General features: G+C 40.3%; 1 protein-coding gene across 7 annotated transcripts in view; it reads left to right on the top strand.

Moving 5' to 3' along the window:
• The window catches only part of itga7 (integrin, alpha 7), a 37,594-nt gene that overhangs the window by 2,138 nt on the left and 21,423 nt on the right, over positions 1-14,033 (top strand). For 3 of the 7 annotated variants that reach the window (XM_079680652.1, XM_079680651.1, XM_079680650.1), the window contains exon 5: positions 92-1,085. In XM_079680652.1, coding sequence (XP_079536778.1) covers positions 985-1,085 — 101 coding nt within the window. In that variant the 5' untranslated portion in view covers positions 92-984. Of the gene's footprint in view, positions 1-91; positions 1,086-4,619; positions 5,109-14,033 lie in introns of those variants that run through there. The other 4 variants (XM_079680653.1, XR_013808101.1, XM_079680648.1 and 1 more) reach the window with 4 other exon arrangements.

Genomic DNA, 14,033 nt, shown 5'->3' with positions numbered 1-14,033 from the left:
TCTTTTTTATAATTGCTACATGCAAGCAACACACCGTTTTAGTAACAACAAACCAAATCAAAGTTGTTATATATATTTCTTTTCATTTTAGCTGATCCAGCTTGCTCTCCATCTGCATACACTCCCGGGCTGCCGATGGCTTCCTACCCCGGCCAGCCCTATGCCCCGCCTCCACGTTCAGATGAATTTGCACCGATGCCCTACAACCCCTCTTATGGCCTAGACCCATAAACTGGAGAGATTATTAGACCAAACCGCTTCATGTGTAAGAACAATGTTTCGCCACTGTTTTCACAGGAAAGTGAAATGTGTGGATCAGTGGAAATCCCCTTTACAGGATTCCAAATTGAACTATTTCTTGGGAAATACACAATTTACAATATAATATTGTCAAACATTTGCCATATCTTGCTGCTGCTGCTTTTTATGGGTAAGTTTGTTTGAAATATAGATTGTGTAATGGACATTTAAATGTATGCATTTAAAAAATAATAGGCCCACTTTGAGTATTCAATATATAAAAAAACAGCTGTTTGTGCTGTTTACCAAAACACACACATTTCAAGTTAGGAAACAGAGAAATAAAGAAAAAACCTACAAAAACCTTAAGCATGTGTACTGTTAAGGCTTTATTTATTCTGTGGATTGTGTATGTATTAACAATTCAGATTTAATCATATTTTCCTAAAATATATTACTTAAATTAGTTTGTTGATAATCAACTTAGGAATTTTAAGATTGTCCTCGTATAAGAACTGTAGTGTCATAGGAATTGCTAAAGTTATCATGAAACTACATTAAAAATGCTTATTTTTGTATGTCCTCTACCTGCCACTAGAGGTGGCCTCTGACCAGTTTTATTTTGTAAAGACAACAGAAACCGTGTAATACGGTATGCTGCATGTTGGATATACCAGGTCTTGTTATCAAGCATATTGTTTCACATGCAAGACAATTAACCTATGACTTTTTTTTTGTCTCATTATGATTATGCGTACCATAGAGGCTGGATTTTTAACCACAACAGATGTTATGTCGTCCTGTTTCTTTTTAGGGATGATCGGAGAATGTACCACAGCACTGAAGTAAGATTTTGTTGGGTCACACCAGTTGAATATTTTGTATGAATTGTTTTTATGAACACATTTGAAATGATGTACAAGATCGACTGAAATAGTTAGTGACTTAGTCAATTAAATGACAGAAATTGGATAAGCAGATATTTTGAAGGTTAATGTTTTTTTGCACTGTGTTATAAAAAAAAGTTGTTGGTCTTTTTGCCGTCTCGAGTGCAAAATGGTTTATGGCTGCAGTGTGTGAGTATGCAACGTTTAGATTGTATTTAGACTCAATACTTTTTGGAGCTTTGAAGTAATGCATCAAATCAATGGAGAAATGTAGTGGCTTGCTTCTCAGACTGTCTAACAAATAAGTCAGTGTAAGATAGAAAAATCCATAATGTTGTAGCTCAATGTTATTTTATACAGTCTGACAAAACCACTGCGCTCAGTTTAGCCTTTTCCTTTGAGACCATGTGCAGTGGAGTAGCAAGAGTGGGCATGCTTGCATTTAATCCCATAATAACCAGAACCACTCCCTCTTATAGCATCCCACACTTTCCATTAATCAATACACTAATAGTGCTGACTGCGGCTGTCTCAGTCATCGTACTGAAGGGGGGCTATAACACGAATAATGACCCTGCCCGTATGTACTTCTCCCTGCTTGCGTCTAAAATAAGATCTCTCCTTGAAGTGTGGCTCAGACTGCTAATGAGCACTTCGCCAGTGTCATGGACGTTGTGGCAGATAATCTTTTCAGCCAATATCCTCCTCTTCTCCATCTCTTTCTTCTTCTCTCTTTCCCTTTCTTCTGTCCTTCTCTCTGACTATGCTCTGTTCTGTCTAAAGGAATTCTTGTCTGGCTTCCTGCCTGAGCTGCTATTAAGAAGTGTTCAGCATTTCTCCACATCCCACACCATTCCTACTTCTTTCTTCTTTTCTTTTGCTTGTGGAATCCTTCTATTTATATCTCAAGCTGGACAACGGCCTTTCGATTTGATTTATATTCAGTGAGGCCACCAAGTCAGTGAGCTGTGTGTGGGAACAACTGCTGTAAAACTCCCATTACGTGCTCACGCTCAGGCCAAAATGCTCCACAGAGATACAGGCATGCCGAACTTTCCCACATGCTTGGAAACACAAACCGACTTGACAGCATTGTTTATGTTTTGATCATTTTAAATCTGTTATCTGTTACCAAAGATAATGAATAACATGTTTCCAACATTATTTATATGTTGCTATTTCTCGATTTTTTTCCATCATTAAAGATAAGTTAACAAATGTCCAGTTAGGGTACAAAAGACTGAACTATTAGCGTGGTCGCTTGAGGGTCATGGCAATGTCGGTCAGCTTGTGTAATAATACTGTGGACCAGACTGAAACTCATCCATCCAAAGTCGTCCACTATTGGATGGATGGCATGAAATTGTGTGCAGACATTTATTGTCCTGAAGATGAATCCTACTGATTGGTCTGTGACTTAAGAACTTTTCAATTAGCGCCACCATCGTCAATTTTGTTTAAATGTCCTGGCAATTATTTGGTGGATCTCCATGACATTTGGTACAGAAAATCTTGTCCCCCCCCATTAAACTTATGGTGATCTCCTGACTTCTTATTTAACATCTTTAAAGTAAAAATTATACTACATTATGTCCAATAGTTTTGTTTATGGCCAACAACTACAAAAGTATAATAGCATTGCTTAACCCTCCTTTATTTTAAATGCCGATTAGCACATGAAAGCAACATGCTACTCTTAAATGGTTGACACTGGACATGGTTAACATCATACAAGTTAAATGTAAGGATTGTCATTGTGTGCATGCTAGCATCCTTACATTAGCATTTAGCTCAAAGTGCAGCCTACAGAGCTGCTAGCATCATGGCTGCCTGTAACTCTTTGTCTTATTATCAAAATATTGTCTGTGTCACCAGAGAGATTGCTACTGGATTTCACCTTCAGAGCCAACAATATATAGGCTTTTAAATAGACAAAAAGCTAAAACTAGTTCTTATTCTGAACTTGTTGTAGTTGCCAGTGTGTAAGGTTGTTAGCTAACATAATACAGCCTGAGTTTAGCAAATACTCATTGATGTAAATGTGGAGGATGAAAACCCTGGCCCTTACCAAGTGTACCTGGCTGAGTGTATGAAAGCTCATCAGCACGTTTTAATACCACATAAGGGCAGCAGGGGGCAGAGAGTGTTTGACACCAAAAAGTGGTTCATGATGCCAGCCAGATCACATGAGAGGAATTCAGCCTCCTCCTTTCAGTAACCTGGTGTGTTGTAGACATTGATGATAGGATGATGGTGCCAAGAGAACCTAATCTTGACAGTCTTAAGATGTGTTTTAGTCAGCTAGAGAATCAAGCAAACCCTCTAAAATGGAAGTTGTGGTAGTCCCTCACTGCGAGTTTATGCACACCAAACATGAAACTCGACAGAAAAGACTTGGACGTCTTCTTTGTGTTGGCACTGTGAGAAGTTTAAGTGCAACTTCAAATATTGTGTTCAGACCTCTGTAATGGATATAACATCGTTGATAATGTGATATCCCCTCCCCTATATGATCTAGTTCTACTGAGCACAAGAAAGTCAGACCTGTGGGATGAGTTGGAAAACATCTCATCTTGGCCTTAATATTTAAAATATTAATATCTACCTAAAACCTTATAGGCTGAATAAAATCTATTCAAACAAATGTTTTTATCCAAAATAGTATCCTAACTAGAAAGGTGACACACACAAGTATTACATTATCGCACAGTGTTGGAGTGCAACTGCTGTGTGTGTGTGTGAGGTTTATAGTCTGGAACAGTTGAGGTGACACACTGACAGCTGCAACCAGATTGTCTCAAGACAAACAGAAATCAGCCGGTTAAAACGGCAGCTGTGGGTAAAAGGTCTGGGAACATGCTGCCGATTTGAGCTACCTGTATTAAAAATAATTGTGTTAAGGCATCAATTCGTTTCAGTAGTAAATAGAAAAATCACAATTGATGTGCTTTGATGAAATCCTGCAATTCTCCTGATTATGTCTCATTGCTCTATCAAAGCACATCTCTCCCGCTCTCCCTTTTTAAAGAGGAGCTAAAGGTCTGTAATAAAGTTTCTTGGGTCACTGTGCACATTTAGGCCCCTTTTGTCTCCTATTCATTGCAGATCGAGTCAGACGTCAATGCTTTCAAGCTCAAAGTAAGAACAAAGCCTTAAAGATTTCTCTTCTGTCTGGCTTTTTAACTTTAAAGCTTGTGCCAAAATTGTTTTTGCCTTGTTTGATCCACAGATCTACAAGCACCTGCAGCAAACAGTGGCCACAGAAAGAGGTGGACCATGTGAACTAAAACAGATAAAACTGTCTGCTGTCTTTTCACCCTGTCCCTCTCTATTGAGTAGCCTCCAAGTATCTTGACAACCTTCCCTGGTATTTTGGCAGCAGTCCCTTGAGTGTTGATGTCAGCTGAGAGAAGGGAGGGAGGGAGGGACAGAAAGAGAGAGGGGAGGGGAGGAGTGAGGGGGCTATTCAAGGCACTTGTCCTCTGTCTCCCTCTGAGCACAGAGGAGGGGGAGGCGCACATGAATTGAGAGAAACACACTCACACATTTTCACAGCCTGCTCTTCAGACTGACAGCAGCAAACGGAGTTGGGAGGCAGCACGGTGCAGCAAGGCGGGGAAATAAAGAGGATTGGAAACAAGTGAGGCATCCACAGAGAAGAAGAGACTACAGGGTTTTCTCTTGTATCAGCCAAACAAGGAGTCTCCCCTGTACTCTTCTTGAAGTGAACTTGCTCTGCTGCTAAGAGGACCTGCACCCTGCTATGGCAGCCCCGGTGGGACATGGGAACACCATCTCCCTCTCATCTTGCTCCTCTCTTTGTTGGACTACTCTCCTCTGGGCTCTCTTGACCCTTTCAAGCCAAGTGTGGGGATTTAACCTGGATACTACTCACACACTTCATAAGTTGGGAGACCATGGCACCTTTTTTGGCTTCTCTCTAGCACTTCACCAGCAGCTTACCCCAGAGTCTAAAAGCTGGTGAGTAGATGAATGCGGCACTGAACCTGTACCATGCGTGTCCTCTTGCTGACAGCTGAGATGTGTGGTGTACCTGCAACTGCTCTGTATGCTAAATGTTCACCATACCATGAATTTTCTTTTTTAGTGAAGGTTGAAATCTGAAATGTGTGTCTGTTACAGTCAGTAGTTCTCTGCTGCACCAGTCTTCAGTTTTGCTAAATCATTGTTACACTCAATTCTCTGAACTGGGTGCTGGAGTTTTAGCATGTTTAATGTGCTGCACGTACTGCAAGAGCAGCCCATGAGCTCTAAGGTAAAAGACCATGATTTACAGTAAGTGGATGAGAGTATAGATTGTGCTGAATCAGCTGGCAGGCAGTGATTTCTCAAGGAGTGAAAAAAGGTTTTTAAGTGAGCAGCATTTCTTTAGAGCAGTTTGGGTCTGATGCTGACTTTACACAAGGGGAATAGAGATATGAATGTGTCCAATAGTGTGTAGGGCTGAGTATGTATGTGTTCATGGATGAGATCTGTGATTGCTTGTATATTTGAATGTGTTTGGTCTCTGATGTGTTTGCCAACAGCTGTTTTGCTGCGTCTTTCAGTGTGACTGGAACACACCCTCATGAGTTATAACAGCAGATCTGCTTTTAAATCATCCAAAAATGTTTACGGCATCACGATTAATAAGAGACAGTCTTTATTTACCTCTCCTAAAGCAAGAGGTTTCAATTGTATTTCATCTGAACGGGTTCCAGAGAGAACAGTTCTGTAATATATCTATAGGATATAGGTCTGATAGAGGTCAGTTGGCACATTCAGTTTACATCTTTGTATATGTATATGAACAGTGGGGAAAGAAGTATTCAGATTATGTTCTACACATAACATTATTTATATTACATCTAAATACAATTACAATTTGAAAATGTGAAGGTTCAGATGCTGTATGAATGAAAGTATTTGTTTTGTGCAGATAAACTACTGCTGTGTGTTAAACTTTCCATTATTACTTCAATAAGGATTTTAGGTTTTCAGTTAAGTTTTTTTTATTTTTATTTTTTTTCCACTATTGTGGAAAAACTACTTTCGAATTTCCATGAAACTTGGTGGAAGGGTGTAGAATGGGCCAAGGAAAAACACAGATTTCGATCACAGGGTGAAGGAACAAATCATTTTCCCCTTTCAATAGGGAATTTGGCCTCGGCCGTGTTCTGTTATACTTCTATGTTAGTATCGAATTATATTGTATTGATAATTAATTGTCATGCTATTTGTATTTTGTGAACCACTTCTCATGTCAATATATTTCAGGTTACATTAATCTATGATATGATATGATACTTAAATACAGTTAGCTTAAACCTATACTACACTTAATTACCACCCCTGAATATAAGAAATACGAGGGAGGTTATTTACTTCAGGTCCCTGTTTTGGAGCTCCATATTTAACCGTTGGCTCCTCAGTTTACTGGAGCTGGAGTCTCCCTGTCGCCTGGTCAGACCGGGGGAATGACATCAGCACACATACACACAGAGTGAGGGTCGTGGCCCCTCTTAAACCTGCTCACTGTCCAGTAGCATTCCTGGAAGATATTTAAAAAAGTGACCATGAGCTTTAACACTTAATACTGTGTGTGGCCTGTTTCAAAATGCCGGAGGCAAATGCCCATGCTGCACCAGTGGAGTTAGTGCCAGCAGGAGTCAATAAAGTGATGTGCTGATGTGATGCACGTACCGGAAGAGAGTGCGATGAATAATGCTGTTTCCAGTATTCTGTGACCTCACACCGATTGTCTGCATAGATCACTTAGTAATAATGATTTCATTCCCTGATCATTTACTGTATCTTCACATGACATGCAGGGTAGTCAGATATTTTGATGATAAACTTCACTTTGTTATAGATAATCCAATGCCCTTTAAAGTGGTTTAAAATTAAGATTGAAGAAATGTCTCCAATCCAAATGTGGCTTCTGGGGAACAACAGAAACAAGTTGGTAATATCGTCATATCATCACCTTCTTAGTTGATATGGCAAATATTTTTGCAAACAGTGGCTTGTTTACACATCCAGCCGTAATGGAGCAACGTAATCAGTTTTTTGGAGTCCTGATTCTGACCACACGGCAAACTTAAAAAGGACATCAAAATACTGATTGTTAAGGTTAACTAATTCAACCTTTAAAATATCTACATGTTTGCCGGTTCCTCAAGAGAAGATGCAGAGACCATGTCCTCACTGGTATGTCCCTTAGACTGGATGAGGACTTCTTTAGCATTGTGGATGAAGACATCTGATGTTATTGCACTCTGTTAGATAAATCTATTATTCAGATGGCAACAGAGCAATTATCTTTCCTGCCTGAAAAGTACTTTATGATAGTGCCCTCTCTGTGTTATTGCAGATCAGATCTTGGAGTTTAGTTTCCAAGGTGCTCCCATCTCATCTCTTCTCTTCCTCTTTTGATTTGCCTTAAACTAAATGTAATTAGATGCTATTGACTAATTTTTTCTCTTTGTATAATGAAGGTTTGGGTTACTTTTGCCCATGGCGCAAATGTGTTCTCCTCATTGTGTTTTGTGTCGCCGGGTTTAATGGTGAAAGTGATATTACTGCTTTGATGCTCTGTTCTTTGCTTACTCATGGCTGTATGACACAACCCAAAGCCTTAAAGTGCGAATATAAAACGACTTAGTCATACTGTCACCTTCTCTGGTTTGGGACTTGCTCAGATCATTGGAGTTTGTTTCTCTAAACGTCTAAAGCATCAGAGGAGTTATGTGTATTTCTTCTAAGGCAGGATCATACAATGTCAGGTTTCAGATGCTCTGATTCAGATACAGCTGGCAGCTGTGTGGAATAAATGTCTTTTTGTTCATTTTTACAGTTTCGACTGCCCTTCAAACCCAACCGCCCCTTTTCAATATGGCAGCAAAGGTCACCCCATGTGACCCGATGATCTCATATTGACCGTGCTGTAAGGAGACCCTGTCAGTGACTTGTTGGAAGAGAGTTAAATTATGCCATAAGAGCCTTGATCTGGCTTCACAGACTATCTCTACCGGGTTTTTGTTTTCCTGAGGGCCCTAAGCTGAACTGTCTAATGCCAGACAGAGGATGAGATGAGCGGGTATTTCAGTCTGAGTTATGTGTGGGTCTGCTATTTATACTGCTATGAGAATTGCTTCCGCTAATAGTTTACTGCCCGGTGAAGACAGGAAGCCCCCTGAGCTTTATCCCACCTCCGCCAATCTCCCGAACTCAGCTACTGCATGTTTTAATAGCACGTCTGCCAAGCAGCATATAACAGTAAAATACATCTGTCATCAAACTCTACTATTTCTAACAATATGATAGATTTTGAAGATGTTTAAAAGATAATATGTGTCAAAGCAAATTTGGTAGCAATGTAAGGTTAGGCTACATATAGGTCGTTAACAAGAGGCTGTACTTATAACAACATTTGCTTCAGGCTAGATGCTAACAACAGCATGCTATTATGCTCACAATGACAATGCTGTACAATATCATGCTGTCTACCAGGTAAAATGTTAGTTAGCTTTGTGTCTCCTGCGTGAGGACAAAGTCAACGTTTACTTATTCTAATCAACATCATGTACATACTTACATACTTATTTTAAGTCAAACTACGACCTTTGACTACACCTAAGCAAGGTCGTTTTCCAAGGCCAACTTGTTGTTTTTAAAATGGCGACCATAATATAAAAGTAAATATGTTTTCCCTGAAATTGTAATTGAAAATGCAGTTTAGTTGTATGGAAAAGTAGCTTTGTAGGAGACAGGGTTGACATGCTTACACAATCAGCACTACAAACAAAGTTAAAATTTAGCTGAAGGGAATTTAAATGGTTTTGCAGGTTAATGGCACTATGGAAGGTTAAGGTATCAGTAACTATTACTATTTCATCCTGAGGGGAACATGAATGTACCACTTTTCATGGAAACCCTTCTAATAGTTCCATTCACTTAAAATAACACATATCAGCTTCATGATGGTGCTAGATTAAAAATTGGGGGACCACCAAAGGTCTATCCTCCGGGGACAATTGATGTGTGTACACACATTTTGGATAATCGGTCCAATGGTTTTTGAGAGTGTAGGACCTCATTGAAATTCCTAGAGCTGAGCTAAAAAAAAAAACAATGCTGCGCTGCTGATTGTCTCAGTTCGGGATCAGTATAGATATACTTAGAATAAACCCATGACGGTGGGATGAAGCACACCGGTTCCTGCATATATGTATGTTTGTCTCATCTTTAAATCATACTGCACCACACACATTAGCTGGAAAATCTGAATTTAAAAGTGATTGGATGAAGATGGGGGAAGGCAGTATTGCTTTGGTGTGCTGATGTGGGTCACAAATCATCTGTGATGGATCTCTGTCTGGCCTTGAAAGACTTCTATTGTGCTTATTTGCTATTCCGACACAAGTGTTAGCCTTGCCTTTATGTTATGTATTTAAATCGTTGCAGCATTTTTCTATTTCTGGAATTTTAATTGGGAATTTCCCCCAAAATCATGTAGCTTACGTTCTTTTTTGCTTGCAGCATTTAGCCACACATTGACAACATTATTAGAGTGTGATTTATCTGTTGATGTCAGTAGATACGGGATGTTGCATTGATGTCAGAGGGAAAGTAGAAGGTCTCAGGTTGGCTCAAGGTTCATATTTACCACGGACCTGCTCTGGTGCCTTACTGAGAGAGAGTGTTAATGCCGGTGGGGCCACAGGTAGCCAATTTAATCCCAGTTATAGAGTCTGGACTTTGGTTTCACTTGCTGAGTAAGAATCTACAACATAGTTTTCTGAAGCTGAACAAATCCTCTCATTGAACTGGAGGCTAGATTAACACAGCTTATTTTTGAATGACCTCTAAAAGGTTATAGAGATTGCAAGAGAAGCCAAATGCAAAGATAAGAAACTCAACAGTGTGCCGGTTTAAGCCATATCTTTTAGTTTTATTAAACTAATCTACACCTTTTTTGGAAAAATGCCTATTTGTTTTCTTGTGGACTTAGATACAAAGATTGATACAGTTGGTGTCGATCTTCATTTCAAACTCTCGAAAAGAAAGCAGATAAGCATATTTCCCAAATCTTATTTTTTTTCACATTTATGCTGTTTTTATACTTTCTTCCTTTTCTTTTTCCTGCAGAATTTCATTTGGCTTTTGCCTTTTATGAGTCAAACACGATACCCTCTGTATGGTACTGGAAGGCCCAGTACCATTTATTGTGTTTAATACACATATAATGTGTGTAAAAGAGGACCAGCATAGCATGCCTTACACATTCATAACACAAAAAAGAATTTCTGGGGGTTCATTTGCATTAAAATAGCCTTATAAAAGCTGTTTTTTCAAGCCTCAGCTTAAGAGTTGAGAATGAACCTACCCCCTTTTCCCTCCCTAATTCAATTCATGATTTTTCTTCTGCTCTATCACTCTTGTTGCTAAATCTTCTAGGGGCCATTCATGTGAAAGCCTCGTAAATGTTGGAGCTCACGCTGTTGCAGTGCTTATTTATATGAGAGATCAGAAGGAGCAAAGGGTATATAGAATGCTTTACAGTCCAGCATGAAAACATACACATACAGACAAACGCACACACCCGGATACATAGACGGTTAATGCTCTTTACTGGCTCCCACTTTCTCTCTGTCTATTTAACATTCCCCATTCCTCCACGCTGGGCTGCCTGGACAAAAGCTCGGTGGGAAGCAGCGCTGCCTGGCCAAGAGCTTTCAGGAATATTACTATGCGGACCACGTGCTCACTGGATTGAGAGGGACAATCTGCAGTGTCCTCCTACAATTTAGATCTGATGGAGTTGCAGGTTAAATGTTGGCAGTGTAAGAGCAGCAGGAGCTGATTTTGCATCTGCAGTTTATAGATAGTTGGCAGATAAAGTCCTTACAAGGTTTCTGGCATTGTGTTGCATTATTACACATAATTATCGTTTTTGTTGCGAATGACTCGTTGTTTACTTTGCTTTTTTTCTTTGCTTTTCATGTTACCTAAAAAAACAAGTGCAGCGTTTAAAGCATTAGACTACCTTGAGTTTTGAGTTGACTACAAATATGGTACGATCCATATGTGGGGGAGGGGTTGAGGCCTGATCGGGACCGAAGCTGCAGGGATGAATAAATTATGAAAGGCCCCTCCTTTGATTAAGTGTGTGTGTGTGTGTGTGTGTGTGTGTGTGTGTGTGTGTGTGTGTGTGTGTGTGTGTGTGTGTGTGTGTGTGTGTGTGTGTGTGTGTGTGTGTGTGTGTGTGTGTGTGTGTGTGTGTGTGTGTGTGTGTGTGTGTGTGTGTGTGTGTGTGTGTGTGTGTGTGTGTGTGTGTGTGTGTGTGAGAGAGTTGACTCTGATAAAGAAGCAGTTTAATCAATCAGCTTATGGCGGCTCTACTGGGATCTAATACAAAATTGAGGATCGGAAAGAAGCTATGAAAAGCAGACAGGAAGAGGAAATTACAAGGATGTGGAGGCTTTTTGTTCGTTTTTATTGAAAGAGATTTGCAGATCATCTTTGGATATAAACGGTCTCATTACTACGTTACAAAATATTGTTCAATAAAAACATTGATGCCCTTTGTGTGATCAAAGTCACTTGCTAATCTTTTCAAATTTCCTCCAACATAAATGAGTTGAATAGATGCAATACTGTTAGCATGTGTCATCACTGTGGTAATCTTGTGTGGAGGTAAAGCCTGCAATTCTTATGCAATACATTTTTTTTCAAATGTGTTTGTCTGTCTATGTGATGGACCTGTCCACAATGTTTTTCTTCTCTTCACCCATTGCATGCTGCTTATCCCGGACCACCCAAAACGATGAAATGATAGACAGAAAAGAGTAGAAAGAGCAATTTAAAAACATGTAAAGTATGAGATCTGGATAGACAGATCGATAGATCGAGTGGATAACGGTGGAGAAGAAAAGGAGAAGATAAAAGAAACAGGGGAGGGGCGGTGTAGGGGTTATGTCCTCTTTACACTTTGGACCTGAGGGCCTATCATTACCCCATCTATGCCTGGAAATGACTATCCCCTTATTGATCAGTATTGGGGCAGCTGGTGAGCTTAGGACTTGTTAAAGATGCATGTGAATTGAGGATGGGGTTACCATTGTCCTCTGAGAGCAAAGTGTCTGTTCCCTCCTCCTTCCTGGAACACACTTTCAGTGGTTAGAAATTCAAAGAGTTTTGTCTTTTCTGGTTGTTTTTTCTTGAATTGATATGAACTGCCCTTGTGATGTCCTTGAACAAATCGTATGAGCAGGAGGTTGAGTCACGTCCGTGGGCAAACCACAATATCCCAAAGGGGTGTTTGCATGGCCTGGCAGCTGTTTCTGTCTCTCTTTTATCCCTTTATTGTGCGCTACCTCCTCCTTTGACCAGAGTGGGAGAGAGTTGAGATGCTTCAAAACTTGATGATTCACAGCTCGGTCACCTCATTCTCAGCTGTCATTTTATCATCAGCAAAACTGGAAGGGGAAACTGGAGTCAGGTGTGAAAGCATTTTCTGAGAATGATTGTCACACGCGACGTTTTTGGACAGGTTGCAGTCAGTGTGCCGATCAGTAGTTTACACAGTTGTCGCACAGCCTTCTGTTGTCTAGTGTGTCCAAACATGTGTGTGTGTGTGTTTGTGAGGTTATGAAGAAATATTCAGGTCCATTTGTACACTCATGCCTCCATTAAAGTCTGCATGCTTGCACATGTTTTATTTTTTGTGTGTGTGTGTCCAGGTCAGAGGTCACAGTCTTGCCTCAGGGTAACAGAAGGCCTAAAGAGCCCCCTGGCCCCCATGCTGATCCTGTAGAGCCACTGTCTGTAGAGCAACAGCCTCACACTGATCCCAGAAGGACATATGTCAAAGTGTGTGGGCAGACTGACTAGGAGGGATCAACTGACCAAACTAAATATTGGAAATATTTAGGCTGTATTTTTTGATTCAACACTTTCCCCAAACTTCCTAAAGCTTGAGATGCCCGGACAATTCTAGGAAAGGGTTGGGTTTTAGAAACATTTTCAGTTGCTCTCTAAGGTGTGGAAAGCTTCTGTACATTGTTTCAATGGTGTGCAGTCAGATTGAGGCTCTTTGCAAACTGACTATGTGTGGCCATCACATTAACGCCAACATCTATCTCTCCTTTTCCAGCAGAGGTATTCTCTTTCCTTAAACTAACAAAACAGGATTCAGGAATTCTCTTGGGAGTACAAAATACATTTGTGCAGATGTTCCTGTAGGTCTGCTACTATTGCCATGCGTTTTCAGTAACAAAGGCAAAGCAGTCTAGTTTAAAGCTTAATGTCAGGGGACTTTGAAGTATAAAACATTTATTTCAATTTTTTTTACCAAACCAGGAGTTTGGACATCTTATCAACCCAACGAGCAGAATACATCCTGCGATGAAACATGGATATAGACTACATATGATTTTACACGCTGCAAGTGCAAGGGTATGAGGAAAGAATCAACATTGCTGGACTTAATGTTCGAGTCATCATATAGGATGGAACAACGCTCTTGGCTGTTTCTCTTTTTGCAATCTTTCTTGATATTTAGAGAGAGGATGCCGGTCGGAATATTGATTGCATCTGTGATGTATTGTTGTCCAGTGTGTTGTCATCAATCTGCCTGTATGGGAAGCTGAACGCAGGGACGTGACTCCTGAGGGTGGGGGAGGAGTGAAGGAGAATGGGATTGTGTGTGAGGATGGGATTTACATGGGGGATGGGTGGTCAGGGGAGACTTTCGGGTCACTGCACATGCTCCCCTTAATGAACACATCGGTAGGAGTCTAGTGTAATGAGGCTCCGGTGTGTGATTGTCATGTGTCTGTGATGATTACCCTGAAAATCAAGGGGGATTTATAGTGGAGGGTGGGCTTATAAGAAATTATTTCC

Source organism: Notothenia rossii (genome assembly GCF_949606895.1).
Source record: "Notothenia rossii genome assembly, chromosome: 5".
In the NCBI taxonomy this organism is placed as follows: domain Eukaryota; kingdom Metazoa; phylum Chordata; class Actinopteri; order Perciformes; family Nototheniidae; genus Notothenia; species Notothenia rossii.
This window is presented reverse-complemented; position numbering and strand designations above follow the sequence as displayed.